This window comes from Danio rerio, chromosome 18 (genome assembly GCF_052040795.2).
Source record: "Danio rerio strain M-AB ecotype USA chromosome 18, GRCz13ab, whole genome shotgun sequence".
In the NCBI taxonomy this organism is placed as follows: Eukaryota; Metazoa; Chordata; class Actinopteri; order Cypriniformes; family Danionidae; genus Danio; species Danio rerio.
In genome coordinates this window covers 28,470,918-28,493,919 of record NC_141038.1, presented here as the reverse complement: position 1 = coordinate 28,493,919, position 23,002 = coordinate 28,470,918, and the positions used below count along the sequence as shown (strand labels likewise).

At 34.7% G+C, this 23,002-nt stretch overlaps 1 protein-coding gene across 3 annotated transcripts in view; it reads left to right on the top strand.

Moving 5' to 3' along the window:
- The window catches only part of si:dkey-24l11.2, a 31,610-nt gene extending 11,136 nt beyond the window's left edge, over positions 1 to 20,474 (top strand). For all 3 annotated transcript variants that reach the window (XM_087291362.1, XM_087291363.1, NM_001083062.2), the window contains 7 exon segments: positions 3,518 to 3,876; positions 7,717 to 7,945; positions 9,675 to 9,792; positions 14,185 to 14,296; positions 14,434 to 14,545; positions 19,117 to 19,229; positions 19,899 to 20,474. In XM_087291362.1, the coding sequence (XP_087147488.1) occupies positions 3,518 to 3,876; positions 7,717 to 7,945; positions 9,675 to 9,792; positions 14,185 to 14,296; positions 14,434 to 14,545; positions 19,117 to 19,229; positions 19,899 to 19,968 (1,113 nt within the window). In that variant the 3' untranslated portion in view covers positions 19,969 to 20,474.
- Positions 20,475 to 23,002: the final 2,528 nt, after the last annotated feature.

Genomic DNA, 23,002 nt, shown 5'->3' with positions numbered 1-23,002 from the left:
CGGATAAAGGTGGTTTGCCATCTGCAGGTTGCTGTTAACCCAGGTGGAGGAGTTCAAGTATCTTGGGGTTTTGTTCACGAGTGAGGGAAGGATGGAATGTGTGATTGACAGGTGAATTAGTGCAGCAGTAATGCGGTCGATGTACCAGGCCATTGTGGTAAAGAAGGAGCTGAGCTGAAAGGCAAAGCTCTCGATTTATCGGTCAATCTACGTTTCTACTCTCACCTACGGTTGTGAGCTTTGGGTCATGACCGAAAAAAAGATCTCGCATACAAGCAGCGGAAATGAGTTTCCTTCGCAGGGTGTCAGTGCGCACCCTTATAGATAGTGTGAGGAGCTCTGTCACTCAGGAGGAGCTTGGAGTAGAGCCACTGCTCCTCCACATCGAGAGAAGTCAGCTGAGGTGGCTCCTGGACACCTATAGGGAGGTATTCTAGGCATCTCCCACCGGCAAGAGGCCTCGTGGAAGACCCAGGACATGCTGGAGTGACTACAGTATGTCTCTCGGCTGGCCTGGGAATGCCTCAAAATCCCCCCCGAAAGCTGGAGGAAATGTCTGGGGAGAAGGAAGTCTGGAGTTCTCTCCTAATACTGCTGACCCGGCCCGGAATAAGCGGACAAAAATGAGATGAGACTAAAGATATAAGACCGAACATCAAAAGCAATGCTGTGTAGGAATAAACATGTTTGTTTTATGTACATGAATATGTAGACATTTCATTGGTTCAGTGCTCATGACAGGCTTATAAAATATGTAAAGGAGTCAAAGCAGCATAACAAATTCTATAATCACACACACAAATGAAGATCTGTTGCAAAGAGACACCTGAACTTACAGTAACTGTAATGGGCATCATTGAGACTATAAAGATGAGAAAAATTGGTATTGAGTATTCTGAGCTTTTTACTATTGCAACGGGATATTATGTCCTGTTTCTAGTTCATGATTTTGTTGCTTAGCTTAAACGTGCACGTGAAAATAGAAAAACACTAGCATAGTGAGAAAACAACATCATCATCAGCTTGACAACACAAACAAATTCTCACAACACCTACAAATATAGAAATGCACTATAAATGGCGCAGACCACAACTAAAATGTGTAGATGACCCCAAATGTGATGACCAGGGCTTCCTGTTTAGTTCTGAGAGTAGCTCCTGCTAACATGGCATTCAAATTACATTTCATTTAAAACGAATTGTGTATTTTGTCAGATTATTAGGGGCTGAAAATATACAAGCAACAAGGAACTATATGATCAAAACATTAAAATAAACAAAAAACTCTGATGTCTGATAACACTGACTTAAAACAGGAAGCAGCTGTGTTTACTTTTCAGGATTTGCATTTGTTGTGAGAATTTGCATGTATGTGTGTTGACAAATTGATAATGTTTTTTTCATTTGTTAGTGTTTTTTTTTATTCCAGCATGTTTAAGCTATCTTGACCACTGTACTTGAGTTTGTTTTGGGTTAATATTTCAGTCAACCTACACCAAAGGCGATTTGGAAATGGACAGAGATGCATATTCTCAGAGAACTCTTTCTGCTTGTTTGGTGTGCACTGTGTTTTAAAAAAAAGCATACAAAAATAAATAAAAGTGTCAGCTTCCTGTGTTAAATAGAGAAAAATACCACTTTCTAAGAAAATGGTCAAAATAATCAGTAATAAAACTGAAAAGGGGGCATCACAGTGGCTCAGTGGTTAGCCCTGTCACCTCACAGAGGCAAAGAAAGTTTGCATGTTCTTCCCATGTTCGCGTAGGTTACCTCTGCTCCTGTTTCTGTCACAGTCCAAAGATGGGGTACAGGTGAATTGAATAAAATCAATTGGCCGTAGTGTATGAGTGTGTTTGAATATGAGAGTGCATGGGTGTTTCTATTACTGGGTTGCAGCAGGAAGAGCATCTGCTGCGGCAAACATATGCTGGATAAGTTGACATTCATTCCACTGTGGCGACCCATGATAAATAAAAGGACTAAGCCGAAGGAAAATAAATGAATGAAAAACTGAAAGTAGTTGGATTCAGAGAATCTACTGTAAACCACTTTTTTTAATGCCATGTACTGTAGCTCAGAGCAATATATGCAAGAACAAACTCAAGCAAACTACAAGCAAATTCTGTCATGTCTTGCATTCTGAGGAGGAAGACTGATGTTTGAGAACACACACTTGTGGTAGTTCTGAAATTTCATTTTGGAATAATTAAAACAACGTTAGGGATAATGTTCATTGTTATCGATCCACTGGTTAGTCTAGTTGTGTGTCACATGATCTGCTGGAGCAAAGGTTGTTGCTCTTAAATAAATGGGACCCTGGACCACAAAACCGTATGTTGCATGGGTTTATTTGTGGCAGTAGTCAGAAATACAATATATCAGTGAAAAATAATTTAATTTTATGACAAAAATCATTAGAGTATTAATGATCCATAAAGATTTTTTTTCTTTTGTAAATATATCAAAAACTAATTGAATTAGCAATATACTTTGCTAAGAACTTAATTTGGACAACTTTAAAGGTGCTTTTCACTGTTTGTGTGTTTGTGTGTGTGTGCGTGCTTGTCTGTGTGTTTATGTATGTAATGTATGTATGTGTGTATATGCATATGTATATATATATATATATATTTTTTTTTTATATATATGTATGTATGTATGTGTGTGTGTGTGTGTGTGTATATATATATATATATATATATATATATATATATATATATATATATATATATATATATATATATATATATATATATATATATATATATATATATATATATATATATACACATAGAGTAGAAGTCAGATTTATCAAGTCCCCTTTGAATTTTTTTTTTCTTTTTTAATTATTTCCCAAATGTCGTTTAACAGATTCAGAAACTTTTCAGTTTGTCTGATAATATTTTTTCTTCTGGAGAAATTCTTATTTGTTTTTTTCAACTAGAATAAAAGCAGTTTTTAATAAAAAAAAACATTTTAAGGACATAATTATTATTTTTTTCGATTACAGAACAAACCATCGTTACGCAATAACTTGCCTAATTACCCTAACCTGCCAAGTTAACATAATTAACGTAGTTAAGCCTTTAAATGTCACTTTAAGCTGTATAGAAGTGTCTTGAATAATATCAAGTCAAATATCATTTACTATCATCATGGCAAAGATAAAATAAATCAGTTCTTAGAAATGAGTTATTGAAACTATTATGGTTAGAAATGTGTTGAAAAAATCTTCTCTCCGTTAAACAAAAATTGGGGAAAAAAAAATCAACAGGGTGCTAATAATCCAGGGGGCTAATAATAATAATTAGTTATAATTAATATTATATATTATAATTAATAATAAAATAATTTTTAATAATAATATTTTTTTTTCGTAGAACAAATAATAAATAAACCAATTGTATATGAAGTTTTTATGAGCATTTTAAGACTGTACACATCTCTATTTGAACTACTTTGAAACTGTATTATAAACAAATCTGACTATTAATCCCTCTCTCATGGCTCTTTTCAGCTGAAAAAAGACATTGACCTGGAGAAAGCTGGAATACAGTTTGTCCCCTATGAGCAACTCAAGGTCACGTTTTTTAAGAGCACGTCTAAGAAAGCAAACACTCCTGAGCGTATAGTCACTATGGCCTCAGGAGAAGAGCTGGAGGAGGAGGAAGAGCGTGATGAAGGTGGTGAAGAGGAGGAGGAAGGTGATGAAGAGGCTCTTGATTATGACGGAGAGGAGGGAAGCCAGCAGGTGGAGAACATTAAAACCAGAGAGCGGCGGAGAGGCACTGAAATCAAGCTGCTGGGTCTGAGACTGGGTGAACAAACGGCTACTGTGGCGGCCAGACAGATCTCAGTGTCCTTGAAGTGCAACAGGTAATTACAGTCCTGCTTTCAACTACAAACATTTTATTATGAGATTTGCAGATGTTATTGGGAATGCTGGTCTTTTCAAAATACTTTTTAAATTAAATGTGTCTTCGAAAATCTTATCATAAGTGGTGAAGACAGATATTTGTACTTATTGTAAGGGGGTAGTTCACCCAAAATAAAAATTCAATTATTAAATGCTTGCCTCATGATGTTCCAATCCCATTAGACCTTTGTGAATCTTTAAAACACAAATTAAGATATTTTAGATTAATCCTGAGAGCTCTCTTTACCTCCATAGGCAGCAATGGTCCCAAGATGTTCAAAGTCCAGAAAAAGAACCTATAAAAAAATAAATATTCTAAATATCCAAATTTAAATATTCCTTGTGACTTCAGTGGCTTAACTGTAATTATACGAAGCTCCAAGAACACAACAAAACTGTAAAAAGAAAACTTTGTTCTCCTTTGTCTTTTCATCCATGTCAGGTATTGGATATAAAGCTTTTCAAAGCTTCTAAACAACTGACCCATTTTTTTTCCAAACCTACTAGGGACACCTGCTGGTCACCGTTTTATGCAACAAAAAATCTAAAAATAATCTCTCAAACACACTTCAAATGCATTTATATACCTTAATATCATTAATTATTAAGTGTCTGCATTATATGTGTTCTTTCAGCAATTTTAAGTGCTTATATTGTCTGTTCCATTATGAGCTCTTCTAAACAGGAGAACAAGAGTTTATCTAATATTCCTTTTTGCTTTACAAATTTCTCATTAAGACATCTGTGAGCAGTTCACTGAAATTTGAATTTGAATGAACTCATTAGGCTTATTTGAGATCAGGTAAAAAAAACTTTTCAGTGATTTGCCACTGGAGGGCAATCCAAATGAACCTGCATGATTCGGTTGGATTTGTTTCAAAGCAGTGATGACATAACAACCCCCTTTAAGGAAATCACATGACCTTGCCAATTTGATTTGTGCTTCAAACCACTGATTTGAAACAAAAGATTTGTAAAGGTTTCAAAACTCCATGACACACTGTTTCAAAAGCAGCAGTCACTAATATATATATATATATATATATATATATATATATATATATATATATATATATATATATATATATATATATAACTCCTGGATGTCATCTAAAATATCTTAATTTTTGTTCTGAAGATGAACGAAGGGGTCAGGGGATTGGAATAGTTATTTAAAAATTTTATTTTTGGGTGATTTAATGCTTTAAGGCCTGTTCACACATAGCATAGAGGGTTTGTATTTATTTATTTTATTGATTAAACAGGGTAGTACATGGTTATACATATAACAGTGTAGAATTAATAACAAAAATAAATCATGTACATAAAAAAAAATATTGAATTTTGTTTTGTGAATGTGGTACTTTCCAAATAACATAAGGATTTTTTTTTTGTCCGTTACCAGTAATCTAAAGTTGCACTCAATTTTATCAATTTTATCAGGTACAGCGCTTGCCACAGGTTTGAAATATACTTGCGGTGGTGACCAGATTGAAACACACCATTTACCCACATCACATAAATAGTTAACTATATGCGACAAACAAAACATAATTACATTTTTAATATTAATTTTATTTATTATTACTTTCAAGTTCAAAGCAAACTTAAATGCCAAAGCATTTTAAATATTAAAAAGCCTATATAACATAGCCTAATGACATCAAATTAATAAAATATACAGCAAATGAGAAATAAATGCAGCAAGAAATTACAGACAATAAAGGAATACAGACAAAAAATGAATTGCATACAATATCTCTAAAAATTATAATAGTTAAAATGTGTAGATTATTTAAATAAGGCAAATGAGTTAAATAACCATTACTAATAGTGTACATATATTTTGCAGTCAGTTTAGACCAGTCATTTTCTCCTCTTCGAGTGTATAGTAAAGATTTTTTGAGTCTTTTAGATTCAAGAATTAATAATTGAACGTCGATTCTCTCGATATCGCAACTGCGTGCGCAGTCAGCTGCGAAGTCAAGCGAAAGTAGGCATAAGTAAAAAGGTAATGCAAAAACGCATAGGATTAACGAATGCCAGCTTAAGAAAGCAAAAGCTGGCCAGAAAGTGCCAAAAAGAAGCGTCTCTGTGGATCTGCAGAGCATGTGAGACTGTGGGAGTGTTGACCGATCTCACGCACGGAACGAAACAGATAAATGACAGAGGCTTTTCCACAACTTAATCGATTGCGGATGTTTGGTTATATTAAGTGGATACATCATAGTGTAAAAGGATGATAATAATAGTAAAAAAATGTGTCACTAAATATACTTGGTCAGCCATTAATATACCCGGGTGGTGCACCCAAGTAAAGTATATGTGTAGGAAGCACTGAGTTATATTGAAAATTATAAGTAAGCTTGGGACCAACAAACGAGTTAAGATTTGGTCAGTTACAGTACTTGTATGTGCGACCATATTGGCAAAATTTAGATGTACACAACTTGATGGGTTACTCTGTTCATTTAATACTGATTACTTTTTCTGCCTTTTTATTCTGTTTAAACCACAAAGAAATATGCGGAAGCTGCAGAATCAAATTTAGTTAGTTGATGCCATATCAAGCATTGATTCATTTAAGTTGAATTGTTCGCTATCATTCCATTATAATATATCTACAGAGTAGGTATGTGAACATCCTTTTCCTGACAGTTTTTTTAATACAAATTTTTGCATTCTATAGTACTCTAAAGGTTTTTTTATGATCCCACCTATTAGTACAGTCTTAAATATGACAATAATTGATAATTCTTAGCAGCAGTAATCAACAAAATATGTAAGTTCCTTTTGATTCAGTGTCATATTTTTTTCTGTTCCTCCTGTATGACTGATTGATGACACATTTGACTGTAATGACGTTCATAAAGTTCAGCTACATACATGTATATCACCTGTGCAATCTACTGTTTCGGCATTGATATCAGATTGTTTGCAGTAGTCACATGTCTGAGGTCAAGAATGGATCACTGTTAACCAGGCACAACAGTTTGAACCACATGTGATTTGTGGATTAATTGCGAAGTTTAATCATAGTACAGTAAAAGTTTATTATTTGCACATTTTAAGGCCTATTATAGTGTAAATCTTCCAAGCGAGTTTAAAGAGCATTCAGGCAGGAAGAAATGATAATGTATGTAGCTTTAAACATGAACCATCTAATATACAGTAAACAGTCAAGACAAAATGACACTGCAGTGTTTCATCTCGTGTTGTTAGAATCACCAGACAAGCAAACCAACAAAGAAACATAAAATGCTTTCACAACAGATAGAGCAATTCAAGTGATCTGGTCATGGTCTGACATAAGTGTCTGAAGTGTCAATTTTTTAAAACTAAGGTTTATGCATCACCTAAAATAAGGGAATAAATAAAATACATAAATAAATCACATGGAGGATAAGTAAAATATAGACTATATATCAACGAAAACTTTTTAGGATGGAACAATATTTGGTTGAGTTGCAACTATTTAAAAATCTGGAATCTGGGAGTTCAGAAAAACTAAATGCTGAGAAATCACCTATAAAATTGTCAAAATGAAGTGCTTTGCTATATTTATAGTAGGAATTTCAATCTTTAAAAAAAACTTGGCAAGAAATAAAAATCTATTATTTTGACTCTTATGTATTTTTGGCTTTTGGCAAAAATATACCTATGCAATTTGTGATCCAGGGTTAAAAATTGTGTTCAAAATGCAATATATATTGCTTCAAATGTGGTCGCTTTTTTCTTTAAATGTCTCATTTAGCTGCCTCGTGCATGAGTGTAAAGTATCCATGTGCTTTTCTTTGTAGGTGTAAAGTGGACGCTGAGCTGACCCTAAATGGACAGGTGGCCTGTACTGCTCAGTGTGAGAAATGTGGAGCAGACATCAGAGCTGCCTTCAGGCCCAGTATGCTGCACCACTACAGTGATGTTTTAGGCTATCTGGACCTACACGCAGCTGTTCCTGTAGATCTGGTACTGCAGGACTCTCAGTTCAGTGTGGGCTGCCTCAACTGCAACAAGGAGGATATAATTCAGGTCTGGCATAGATAGACATATCATATATCAGGGTATCCGTAGGCTCTTAATAAGTCTTAAAATATCTTAAATCTCAAAAGCTAAATTCAAGACCTTAAAAAGTCTTAAATCTACTGGTTTATTGAGTTGTAGGTCTTAAATCTTTTTTAAACAGGTGTTATTTTTCCTTTGTTCATGTATACAGTGGGGATCAAAAGTTTGAGCACCCCAGGTAAAAAATTTTTAATAATGTGCATAAAAAAAGCCATGGAAAGATGGAAAAATTACAGATTAGACACTCTTGTAATATGTCAAAAAAGTTTTTTATTTATATTTTATTTATTTTATATATATATATATATATATATATATATATATATATATATATATATATATATATATATATATATATAAAATGTATATGTATATATATATATATATATATATATATATATATATATATATATATATATATAAACTCTGTTTAACATCCTATTTATTTACAGTAACATTTGTTTAAAGGTTCTCCATTTATTTGCTGCTGAGGATACTAACCTGACCTATTTTCTATATTATTAAATTATTATTATTATTATTATTATTATTATTGCATTATTAAATGTATTAAATTATAATAATTTTTGTTACAAGTGAAAATATTTTCCAACTGAGATATTTGAAGAAAAAAAAACTTAGCATTTAGTCCGGTATAAGTCTAATATTTCATTCATAATGGTGTTAAATTACATATTTTCCTTTTTGGGTGAACTGTCTCTTTAAAAGTGATCAAAAGTTATAGTAAAATGTTTATTTTATGCTTCAAAAATTATTTCTACTTAGTGTATAATGGCCTCAGCAAATATTTAGCAGTATGACCTTTTTTTTAAGCAGCACATCAGGATATTTGAATAATTTCTAAAGAACAGAGAATTAGAAAATAATCACAGATATAAATTACTATATTTTAAGTGCTGTATTTCTGTATATCATGTGCAGTTGAAGTCAGAGTTATTAGCCCCTTGAATTATTAGTCCCCCTGTTTATTTTTCCCCCAATTTCAACAAAATTTTGAAAGATTTTGAAAGATTTTCAACACATTTCTAAACATAACAGTTTTTTATCTTTAATAACTGATTTATTTTATCTTTGCCATAATGACAGTAGCTAATATTTTAATAGATATTTTTCAAGACACTTCTACAGCTTAAAGTGACATTTAAAGGCTTAACTAGGTTAATTAGGTTAACTAGGCAGGTTAGGGTAATTAGGCAAGTCATTGTTTAACGATGGTTTGTTCTGTAGACTTTAAAAAAAATATAGCATAAATGGGCTAATAATATTGACATTAAAATGGTTTTTTTAAAAAATCAAAACTCCTTTTATTCTAGCCGAAATAAAACAAATAAGACTTTCTCCATAAGAAAAAATATTATCAGACATAATGTGAAAATGTCCTTGCTCTGTTTAACATAATTTGGAAAATATTTTAAAAAGATAAAGAAATTCAAAGGGGGCTAAAAATTCTGACTTCAACTGTATATATCAAGTTCATATGAATATAAATATTAGCATTTTAACGCATTAACTTTCACAGTTATACAATTGAACACTGTCAGATAAAAACGTTTCTTTTATATCATTCTCAACATATTCCTTTCTGCAGGATTTGTGAGAAAATAAAAGGGAAAAGAATTGAGATTTAATCTAATGCCAGTTTTTTGTTTTGTTTTTGTCTTTTTTTCTCCTGTAGAATCTGACCTATGGCCAAAACTGGGAGCAAAACTGCCAACATTGTCATTTTAAACTCAGCATATTTGTGGAGGCGACACGTTTTCAATTCATTCAGCCGGAGACCAAAAATCAGACAGGTCTGATACTTATCCTTTATCCTCATTGATTGTGTGACATGTCTCGCTTCTTGTACACTGAATGTCCTGTGTGCAGAGTTGCTGTGAGGGATTATTTACCACCAGCACCTAGTTTTCCATTGAAGATTAGCAGGGACAAATTGTGTTGTTCTGGATGCCCTAAATTCACTGGCACAGTGACCTGGAGGGCAAAACATTCATAAAACTGCAACACAGTGCTGTTAAGCCACAAGTATTCATATCACCTCTCACAAGAAAAAAAAAAACAAAAGTATGCAAACAAACAGGTTTTCAATGCGTACGTAGCACTTGCTGAAACATTGCAAATTTCATAGAAAAAAAAAATTATTATTCATACCCCGAGGCTGTAGAATGCTTGATTCTGATTGGCTAAAGAACATTTTAAGCTACGGTATGTGCTTTTGTTTTGGAAAGTTCTTCCAGGAAAGTCTTGAACCACATTACAGCTCTAATCACGACACTCAATCACTAAAGCTGTCAAACATCAAGTCAGAACTTGTTTTTGGCTGCATCTGAAAGTTTAAGATCGGGAAACAAACATGTTTGTCAAAATACTAGCAGCGTTGAAAATTGACCTGTCACTTTGCATCTGGTCTCATCTGGACCATTAAGCTGAAATTATACTTTCGCATGGCGCTGCATGGCGCACTTCCGCTGACTGCGCATGCACCTCGCGAAACAGACTAGGCTTCTATACTTGCCCCGTTCGCCTTTGTGATATTCTTTAAAACGACGGGGTGGTCAAAAGAAACCCACCGTAAAATCAAATGGAAAAACAGAGAAGTAGGAACTTTCCGGAAGTACGTCATATCATAATGTCGATTAATATTTTTAAATGAATTATTTTGTATTGTTTTTAGACAGTGTTTTAATGATTATAAGCATTTTTATAACCATTCAAGATTTTTTTAAAATCAAACTATGATAAATCGCTTGCTTTTGTTCATATCTCGGACAGTTTAACCAATAGACTAACCAATAGCTTATTACAATATTAATCACAAGAAAACATGAGTTGCTCTACAAATATATTTTTATTATGACAAGAATAAAAGCAAAAAAAGTACACTTACTAAAAAAATACTGATGTTTTTTCTTTTTTTTTTTAGATTTAGTCCGATCCACAAACAAACATTAGTGTAAAAGCTATAACTGGTTGAAAAACATATGCTGTAATTGTGTACCTGTGTCTCCACTTTTGCCATGGCCTTTTTTTGGCATAAACAAACTTATGGCTTAGGTTTTTCCAAACTTTTTACACATAAACTTTCCTTCTTTCCCACTGCTGTTGCCATTTTTAGCAAATAACTATAAGTCATCGCTTGCTTTTGTTCATATCTCGAACAGTTATACCTATTAAAATTTATTGAATTATTAATGACAACAGAACATGAGTTGCTCTACAAATCAACGTTTTATCGTCGCAAAAATAAAAACAAATAAGTACACTTACAAAAAAAATAAAGATGTTTTTTTTACATTTAGCCTGCTCCACAATTCACACATTACTGTCTGGCTAGTTTCTGTTATGCTAAAAAGGCAATGATGGTCCAACATTCCTGACCATTAACAATAATAAAGCCCAGAGAAACAAGGCATCAGTGTATTGTATTTTTTTCCAGTTATCAAAAATAATTTTGTGACTTTATTATAGTTTTGTAACTATTAAATTGTTTTAAATACAAAATTGAACAAAATACATCAGTGTAAAACCTATTTGGTGGAAAAACATATTCTGTAATTGTCTCCACTTTTGCCATGGCCTCTTTTGGTTTAAATAAACTTATCCTTCAGGTTTTTCCAAACCTTTTACCAAAAACTTTCTCCTTTCCCACTGCTGTTGCAATTTCTAGCCAAGAATTATTGATCATCTGGTTATCTCTCTGATCACGGGTCATAAAATGTTTGATAAAATCTCTTCAAAGTGTTTCATATTCAACTCAAATCAGTTGGGGCACCGCGCGCACTGTTCACTCGAGTCTCAAAAAATGGCGTACACACCGCCAGCCGAACCCCAAGCGAACCTCTGAAAATTCCGCGATGACGTCACATTCACCACGCGCACTCAAGCAAACAAGCGGACGCGTCGAGTATAAACCAGGTTTTAAGCAGCGCGAGAATACACCAAATAGATGGCAGCTGTTTGAAAACACAATGTTCTTGTACATTCTGTGCCTGCATGAGAGGATGGCTATTTCCATACCTGCAGCTGCAAGAAGTCTTGTCAAGTTTTGTCATTCCCCAAAATGATACCAGAACTTGTGCTGCACACATACAAGCTGTAAACAAAGCAACATTTAAATACCCTTTTCACAGTACTTGTCGCTCACCACTGAGGGATTCACTCATACAAATATGTCTGATAAACTGATAATATACATATTTTGTAAATATTTAAGAAATGTGAAAATATGACAGACTGCTTCTTCACGTTCCCTCTTGACATGCGTTGTTTGCTTAGTTTTGTCACTTCTGTTTGCGCGTGTTTCTCTCGCTCTGATTTCTTGTAATATTGTATAGTTTTGAATGGGGAAAGGTGTAATCGTCAATATGGCGAATGAAGCCACGCCTTCTAGTACAGGAACCCATCATCGATTGATAGGGACTGATGAGTCTCTGGGGGAGGGGCTCAAACCAGATGTAAACTTCTGCAGATTTCGTGTGACTAGAATGTTTAGAAATGAAACTAAAGCGACAGTTGTTGTTTAATTATATTGTTGATTCCTAATATGAAATTTTATTATAAGCTTGGCAAGCAATTTTTGAGAATTTGATGTTTCCCTATTCAAAGCTTGGTGTGTTCCACACATTAGGCCGCTGACTTTTCTCACTGCCCAATCAAGAAATGACTCTGGAGGTAGTGTTTCTGCACAAGCACCTAGTAAAATGGATTTTTGACAGATTTCTGAGACAGCATAACGATGTTATTGCATACAACAAAATAGAGAGAGCTTTAGTGATAACTAAAGGGGGGTCACACACCAGATGCGCCGCGCCACACACATGACAGTTGGATGTTTTGCACACCAGATGACCACATTCTAATGCTCTTTAAAGAGCCACTATTAAGCATTTAAAAATGGCATATTTTAGTTTTGGGGGTCTCTAACAAGTTTAATCGCACTTACTTACACTTGTGAAATGGAGGAAGAAACTGATCCATGAACTGTGGACTGTAAAGTTCCTGTCAAGCTTTGACAAGGTCCCATATATCAATAGTCTTTTCTGATCTTTCCATTAACAGATGGTTAATGAACACCCTTTTGTAAGTGTGTAAATTCCTGTAGCACTCGTCAGAAAAATGACGAGGAACACAGCACAAGGCTGGGGCTATATCGCCAAGTTATTTTTGCAAAAATAAACTTTAACCACTGACTCTTCACAGCCTCATCTTTGGGTAGAGAAAATCACTTTATATTTGCTACAGTGTGTTCAATTTTTTCTGGGTCTGCGCCTGCATCAAATGGGTGGCGATGTATCGTATCGATGTCACGCCGCTTAAGATTCGGTACCCCGACAATTTATTTCAATCACTCTAAGTTGACTCTTTTTTTTTCAGATGAAACAAATGTTTTAAACACGGCACACTTTCAGATTTAAGCCTGGATTTTTTACTTTACTTAGAGCTGTGTTACACACTGCATGGAAGGTCATTTTCAAAAACCCATAATAGGGGCTCTTTAATATGAAATTAGTCAGTTGGCGCTCTGTGGTGTGGCAGATATTTAAAGAGTGTCCTGAGTCGTAGGTGTGCACCGTGTACAGCCACTGACTTGTGGCGCAAGTGTGTACCCTTACAGAAATCTATGCTTAAAATTCTAAAATGCATAGTGATGCATAGATTCATCCGGTGTGTGACCTCTTAAGGGGATATTTGCTTACTTCAAAAGTAACCTTTCAGAAAAAATTGCATCAAAAATGGCAAATTTTGGTCAAAAAAACTTACATTTGCAGACAAATTGAAACTTAAGTGGCAATCGAAATGCCATCTTTATTTTTTTAGATCAGCTGTTAGTAATGGATTGCACAGTATTGTGTGATATTGACAGACACATCTATGATGTCTTCAAAATTTGATCAGAAGAAACTACGTCAGGAGACTGGAAGAGGTGTGGACAAAGCTTGATGCCCTTGGATCGCTACCTCTGAAGGCAATATTTTAGAGATCTGAATAGTACCTTTAGGTGTGGTAACCGTAGTATAAGCAGAATAATTGACTCTGGTCCATTAAATTATTATAATATAATGCAAACCCATGGTGTAACAGCCAATTCTCTACATGTCGTGGCTTCATCAACACCTCATTTGTTTGTTATTTTCTGATAATTCAATGGCTTGTCATCAGTTATTCCTTATGTACTGAATTTACAGGTGGAGCTGGTCAATATCCTCGACGTTACAGGGACCCTGCAGTTCAGCAAGGAAAACCTCTACCTGATAAAGGTGCCTGCAAGCATTTCAGACAAAGTCACCGGTGGCTAAGGTAAATATCAGAACAATGCCCTGGCTATAAGAGGTTTATTTTCTTGCTGTGTGTACCACATGTTGTATTTGACCTACAAAATGCCCTTGGCTCAGATTTAAGGCTGCCATCTTGCATTAACGGTCTGTTCCGCCCAGATTTCCATGCTGTGGTCGGGCATACCCGTGTGATGCATGCCATGATGAAGACCAGGACCATTTGATGGAGCTGGCCACCAGAATGATTTGCGGTTACTGTGCCAAAGAGCAGGTCAGCGACAGAAACTCCCTCAGACCGACTGAAGCAGGATTATATTCACCTCAATCCCCCTTGAGCCAGATATTCTATTAAAATTAGACGCCAATTAGGCAGGTTTTCCCATTTGTTAAACCTTTGGAAATATTTCAACACTCAGGTGCAACACTTGGAATTTGACCCACATTTTGCATAGACAAAAACATGAGACATTTGTTCCAAAAGAAAGGACAAAGAATCTCATGTGGTTTTGCAGCAAACCAGTGAAATCCAGATTTTTAGTTGATCACAAATCAGTACAACAGTTTATCATAGAAAAGTATTGGTAACATTTTAAAACATGCTTCCACAAGTTCACATTATGAAACAAACTAAAGACACAGTTCACCAAACACTGATTTGCACCACTGACAAAATGTTTCCCCCATACTATGGAAGTCAGTAGGGGACCAGTAAGTCAGTTTGGTAACCCAGTTTTCACAACATCTTCTTTTGTGTACAGCAGAAGAAAGAAACTCTGAATGAATGATAGAATTTTTACTTTGGGTGAACATATAGTTTTTGAGAATGAGCATCACATTAGCTGGTTTAGTTATAAATGAATGGCAAGTTATTGTTTTTTATTTTTTCATTCAATGATTGTTATGCCCCGTGACTCAGAAGGATGCAAAACAAAAGAGGGACATCCACGAAAGGCAAAATTATATAAGAAACAGTTTTAAACAACTTAAACCTAAAATATGTAAATGTAGTAATCAGGAATCAGTTGTGTTTCAGATGTAGATGTATGCATGAATATGTAATGTAGTGTAGCAATGTTGGGTGTACAAAATAAGTGAATATAGCTAAACGATACAAAAAGTCCAGTCCAAAACAGCAACAACCGTTCCAAACGCCAGCCATAGGATTTTAAAGGGTCCAGTGCAGTAAATGACTGGTGTTTCCTACTGACTATATTCTTTAATCTGGAAGTGCATTCGATTTTGCAATTGTATTTGTGATTGTTTTATAACCTCCTCTTAAGTTACTTATGGGAGAAATGACTAGGAATAATAAACGGTAGAAAACAGTCAAACTACTTGCTCTACAAACAAGTGTTTTTATGACTATACAGACAAAGTAGAATCATATACCAGGGCTAGAAATTGCGACCATTTTAGTTGCATATGCGCCCGAAATTTTATCTATGCGACCTCAAAATATATTTTGGGAGCATTTGTGCGAGTGCATAAAATTGTTGTGTGTGACCAGTTTTTACTGCAAAATGTTCACCACATGCGCAGATTTGGGAGACATTCATGCAGAATCCGTCTCTGCACTTGAAATGCGAAACGCAGCACTCAGGAATGGTTTAAAGCAGTTATCATCTCAAGTAGCTGCAGTAAACAAAGCCAAGTCCATAATGCTTACCCCGCCTTCGCGCTCTTCTTATTGGCCCACGGCTCTAGCACTGAAATATCAGCTGTCAATCACTCAGTCAATGCCTTCTGGCTTGGGATGACAGAGAGCGCAACTACCGCGAAAAATTGTAAAGCGCTGAAGATGAGAATAAAGATAACACTGACAGATTTTGTTTTATAAACCATGGCATCTAAAGTTACAAATAATGACACATCTTACTAGTGATCATGTGCTGAATGTTAATCCACCATTTACACTTTTCGAAAAGTGGATAAAAGACTTTAGCTTCAAGTCCGCTATGAAAAGTCTGTGGGATGGAATTTTCAGGTAACTGTTTGCCACATCTAGCACGAGAGCTTCTGTTTAATCCTTCATTTAATCACCAGATGCTGTCCACCGTGCAAGTGGCATATATGTAAAATTTAACACCACGTACACCATTGCAAACAGGCTTGCACTGATTAAACTAATATCGCTAGTCATGAATAGACCGATATTGCTATTAACATGATGTATTCATATAATAAGGTACAGTATATGTCAAAAACATCAGTGCAATATCAGATAGCACCCGTTAGAACAGCACAGTTATACCGTTAACAGATTCATTCATGTCAAGCAGTGCGTGCAGAGCCGGTGAGCGGTCCATGTATTTTTTACTCATTCAGTTATTTTATAAAAATCTATTTTCTTGTGATAACGGGATTTTGTTGAGACATATTTTCCTCATGCTTGCATTTTTTTATGCTTTTTAGTTTGATTAGTGTTGATTTTAAATGCAATAAACATGTTTGTATGAAACTTGTAGTAACGGTGCTTATAATTGGTGGGTGCGACTAAATTTTGTCTGATGCGCCTAAATTTTTAAAGTTAGGAGCACAGGTGCTACAAAGCAAAAAGGTTCATTTCCTTTTAAAAAGGGAATTTTAGTAAATTTTTGCTAATTTAATAAAAAAATTAAAAAAAAACTGAAAAATCACGTAATTATTAATTAAAAATGCGTAATTATTTACAGCTTTTGCCGTGAAGCTGTAAATTGAGCTCCGGTACATTCTGTTTGCACTGATCATTCTTGAGATGTTTTAGCAGCTTAATTGAAGTTCATCTTTGATAAATTCAGTTGATTGGACATGATTTGAAAAGGCATACACCCGTTTATAAGGGCCCAGGGTTGACAGTGCATGTCAAAGCAAAATCCAAGCATGAAGACAAAGGAACTGTCTGTAGACTTTAGAGACAGGATTGTCTCAAGGCACAAGGCTAGGGAAGGTTACAGAAAAATTTCTGCGGCTCTCTAGTTCTAATGAGCACAGTGGTCTCCATCATCTGTAAGTGGAAGATGTTTGGTACCACCAGGACTCTTCCTAGAGCTGGCCGGCCAACTAAGCTAAGTGATTGGGGTAGAAGGGCCTTAGTCAGGGAGGTGATCAATAACCTGATGGTCACTCTGTCTGAGCCACAGTGTTTTTCTGCAAAAAACTGCAAATACAAAATGTGTTCTGTGTCTTCAAACAAGTGTTTAGTTTTTATATGACATGGTATAAAATTTGAAATACATGTAGAGCTTTATTAATGAAAAGCTGATGAGTGCAACGAAATAAAGGCTGTATTTTATTACTCATTTTATTACCCATTGCTCTTATGTGCTGAAACACTTAACATTTTCCTTCACTTAAGATCACAGAATAACATGCAACATCCTTAAATAAAGAGGAAATACCCATTAGGTGTCCCATATAGCATAGAGAAAAATTCATATGTTTAGGTCTCTCCGCAGTTTTTGAAGGCGTCTATTAAAACGAGGATGTTATAAAATACATTTTATACAGAGTTATTGCCAGAGAATTTCTGTGGTTTTATCATGGATGGATGCGCTCACTGCGCTGGCTCCCTCCATTAGTGGCGAGACCACTTGATGCATGATGTACAGTAATGTGTCATTTGTTTGTTTTGTTTGTCTTTATTCTAATGGTTTCGCGATGGAGTGCTTTATCTGTCTGCCTGATTCCAGCTACACTGTGCAGGTCGTGTGATGTTTAAATTGGGTGAGGTTCTGGGGGCAGGTTTTGTGTGACGGGCTGCAAACTACTAGCCTGACAGTGGAAACGCAACATTATTTTGGCCTCACTACTCAACCTCCCTGGCGACTGGCCTGGCCCGATTAAAGCCCTGGCTCGCACTAGCCCGACAGTGAAAATGCGGTTAATGGCCCAAAGCACACCACCGAAATATCAATGGAGTGGCTTCACAACAACTCTGTGAATGTCCTTGAGTGGCCCAGCCAGAATCCAGACCTAAATCCTATTGAACATCTCTGGAGAGATCTGAAAATAGCTGTACACCATCACTTCCCATCTAACCTGATAGAGCTTGAGAGGTACCGCAAAGAGGAATGGGCAAAAATTCCCAAAGACAGGCGTACCAAGCTTGTGGCATCATATTCAAAAAGACTTGAGGCTGTAATTGCTGCCAAATGAATATGTATGAATACCTTCCGGATGCACTGTAATATATCAGTTCGCAACATCAAGCAGCAAAACTAGCTGTATGTAACCTCTAAAAATGAATAGAAGTGAACTGGACCAGAAGTCTTGAGCCAAAAAGATTAGCAATTAGATAAAGGCGAAGCCAACTCTCAATCACAGACAGACAGACTCCTATGTCATAGGACATCACAATGACCTTTTCATCTTACCCCTTTTCTATTGTCTTATATTGCTGTACAATAATGTCTGCATTTTCAGATTATCTCTGGCGAATTGGGACACACATATGCTAGCAACTAGCCAGAACATGCTAGCAACATGTTAACATATCCTAACAACTTGTTAAAACATAATAAACATGCTATGAAAGTTAGACATTGTGCTAGTACACTGTAAAAGCATGTTAGCAGTACATTTAAAAATGCTAACTTGTTTTTTTTCAGCAGGGAAAATTGTTAGCAATGTGCTAAAAAGGTAACAACACAAACTATTTCTGCTTCTTCTTCTGATAAACTATTACCTTCAAATGTAAGGGTTTGATACTAAAAAACTACTTTGGAGTAGAGTGCTCAATACTCAGTATAATAGGGATCTTTTCACTATACATTTTTCGTTTCCATTAGTGTTGTTATTTTGGTGCTAAAACGACTTGTGAGTGACCCATTTTGGTGTGTAATTTGTCATTTTATTGTCTTCTAGCCATACTGCAATGGTAAGCCGTGTGTTGGCTGTGGAGGCATGATGACAAGAGGAGCCTTTACAAGCTATTGGGAGGGCGGACAGGGCTGCAGGAACAAGATTAAGATGAACAGGTACTGCATATGCTTCTACTTCTCCCTCATGGTATAAACTATGTGGCACTGAAATATTGTAGTTAATTAAATGGTAAGTAACCCTTTAAAATGGTCCATTAGTTAATGTATTAACTAACATGAACAATCAGTGAATACATTTATTACAGTATTTATTCATCTTTGCTAACATTAGCTAATGAAATGAAATGAAATGAAAATGTTGTTCATCATTAGTTAGAATGTTTGCTCTAAAACTAATGTTCAATTTTGAGTTTAATAATGGATTAGTAAATGATTTATAAATAATGTGAAATATTGCTTTATTATTATAATTATATAATAATTATTATTATTATTATATTGCTATTATACTTCGCAACTACATTAACTAATTGATCATTATTTTAAAGTGTTACATATAAAATGAATCTGCCGCCTACTGTCACAGTAAAGATGTTGCAAAATATCATTATTCCTATAGGGGCTGATTTATATATCCCTGATACAGATAAATATATTTAAACCTTGAACTTAAAGTTAAAATTTAACTGTATATTTTTATTGCATGTGTAAACTCTTGGTGACCCATGTGATTTAAAATAATTGAAAACGACCAGATCATGCACTCTTTTTATTGTCTCTGAACTGTAAATGAACTTTTGCTCTTATCTTGTTTTTGGTATGCAGGAACGACCGGCACAAATATGCCAACACATCGAAAACAGTGCCAAAGAAAGCGCAAAAAGAAAAAAAGTAAAGACACCAGAGGTTTTTCTCCTTTTTCTTGATCTAATTCAGATCAACAAGTCAAGTTTTTTCCTCCTCGGATGATTTCACAGAATTGTTTTCTTGCGATGTACAATTTATTTCAAAATAAAACAGCTGACAGATTTGCAATATTCAGCGCGAGGATCTGTGTCCACTTTTTGTATTGTTTTCATCTGTCTTTTTGCTTGCTGTTAGAAATCAACATTAATAATGTGTATAAATACAAGTGCACCTTAATTTATAAATTGCTCAAATGAATAATTTGAACTTAAAATTTTGAACTTGCTAAAGGTTAAAGTCATTAGGGATTTTTGTAACAATTTTAAAATAAAAATCCCTGGTAATCTCTTTTTCATAAAGCACCAATTTAAAAAGTTTCAAATTATTGTTACTTTTATCCAAAATGCATGTATAGCGGTGCAATGAGCCGAATATGAAATGCAGAAGATTGCTGTTTTCCATCAGTCTAAATGAAATAAACTTGTGTAAAAAGTATATATATGTTGTTTGTTTTTATTAGAACAGTGTGTTTGCGGGATCTTAAATAGTCTTAAAATGTAATAAATTCCCAACTCAATCTCACGGCAATTTGTAACTTTTTTTATTTAGTGGCTAATTTGTATGAATTCGTACAATGTAATTTGAACAATTTAGTATGATTGGCTACTCACCCCGTGACGGTTGGGGTTAGGGGTGGGGTTAAGTGCCACGCCTCCTTTTTAAAAATCGTAAGACTGAACTGTAAGAATTAGCCACTAAATGTAAACAAAACGTAAAATACGTATGTTTCCTATTGAGATCAGGCTGAAATTTCTAAAACAAAATTTTAGGCCTTAAAAATGTACTGAAATACTGTGTTGTAGGTCTTAAATTGTTTTAAACAGGTCTTAATTTCCATATAAAGTAACCCAATTGGGCTGACACCAATTATTAATGATCCATCCATGTTTTTTATTTCAAAGAGATACCATTCTCAACAGTTGTTGCACATTTTTACAGCAAATTTTCCATATTAAATGTTCTAATCAGGGAAAGAAAACTTAAGCAACACGTTCCTTTACATGATCTTCCATTAATAGTAAACTATTTACAGAAGTAACCGAGTCATTAGAAAAAATCTTTCGTATTAAGCCCTGTAAAGTCTAAAATGTCATTCATAATAATCTTAAAATGGTCTTAAATAGTCTTACATTTGATTTGAAGCAACCTGCGGAAACCCTGTATAATTAGTAGTAGTAGTATGCAAGATATGACCAAAACTGCATGTAATGTTGAATTACAGTTTTCTCAGTCGCTTTGGTGCGTTTCTCACAGCACTAGTGCATTTCTGCACAACAGATAATGCATTTCTCAAAACAGTTAGTACAAACTGCAAAACCTAGCTGATAACCTGCAAAAGCGCGTCACATGCTCAAAATGGATAGCTCATTCCTCAAAAGCAAGTATTGATGTCAATCAAAGTGTCAGTGTCATCAAAATGAAGAGTCCTGACACCATTGTTTATGAACAAGATAGTCAAATGGCTTTGTCATGTTTTCATTATGAGTTACATTTTTTCAATGCAAAAAAGTCAGATGTTGGTGACACTTTCTGAAAATGCTCAAGACAGCACTGTATACTATTTGCACAGCCATTTGAAAACTACAGTAAAGTTGGACATCACTGCATTTAGTGAGGTATCCGAGTACAAGACACTGGATATGTATGTTTCACATTTTTACTCTGGATTTGCTCTTTTATTCCCACCATTGTGCAAAAGAATAAACACACCCTCATTTTCAACAAACATAAACTCCCTTTGGGTTGAACTGTGCACAACTGTAAACAATATTGCAGTACATATTGGACCTGAACCTGCAACATACACAGGCCTGTAAATCATTCATCAAATTGTTCAATTTTAAAGACATTTTCAGAAAAATAAAGATTTAAAAAAAAATTTCATAAAGTTTGCTTGACCGCTTTTGACATCAAGTTCGACATTTTTGTATGTAATGACTCAAGTAATGAAATGAGGACTGTTAGTTTTATATGGAATGATTATTCAGCATTTACAAGTTTAGTTCATTTTGACTGACATGACATAAGCAAATGAGAATGTTATAAATAGCAGAGAGTTGAATGAAAGCATTTGCAATTTGTTGAAAGGAATAAGAAACTGCTATTAGGATGTGCACAAATGACTAATTGTTTTGAGAAATGCATGACCTGTTGTGCAAATGTAAATAGTGTTGTGAGAAATGCACCAAAGCGACTAAGAAAAACTGTAAGTTTACATGCACCTTGCAAAATCTGTACACTCTAAAAGACAAAATAATTACTGAATTTACACAAATGTCATAGAAAAGTGTTTGACACCCTTGATTCTTTTGAACGGGAGGATTAGTGGAAATATAAATTTTTTGTTTAGTCAAATATGTAATAGAACAGGTGGTGCAGTGGGTATCATGATCGCCTCACAGCAAGAAGGTTGCTGGTTTAAGCCTCGGCTGGGTCAGTTGGCATTTCTGTGTGGAGTTTGCATGTTCTCCCTGTTTTTGTGTGGGTTTCCTCCGGGTGCTCCGGTTTTCCCCACAAGTCCAAAGACATGGTGGGTATGCTAAAATTGACCGTAGTGTATGTGTGTGTGTATGGATGTTTCCAATGCGTAAAACATATGCTGGATAAGTTGGCGATTCATTACACTGTGGCGACCCCAGATTAATAAAGGGACTAAGCTGAAAAGAATATGAATGAATGTAATAGAACATCTTTATCTTTATTAGTTATAACTTTTTTAAACTGCTTGCTTTATTTATTTATTTGGTTGCACCAAGGCTTAAGTTAGTTTCAGTATCATGATCTAAATATATTTTGTTGTTTAAGCACCACTGTGAATAAATACAACATTAATTTGTTGTTGTTTGTTAGTTTTTTATGATGGTTTATAATAAATTAGCATTTAGAAAAATACATTTTTTTATTTCTAAAATTCTAATCTCATTACATTATATATAAAACTGTAATAACTTACAATTTAAATG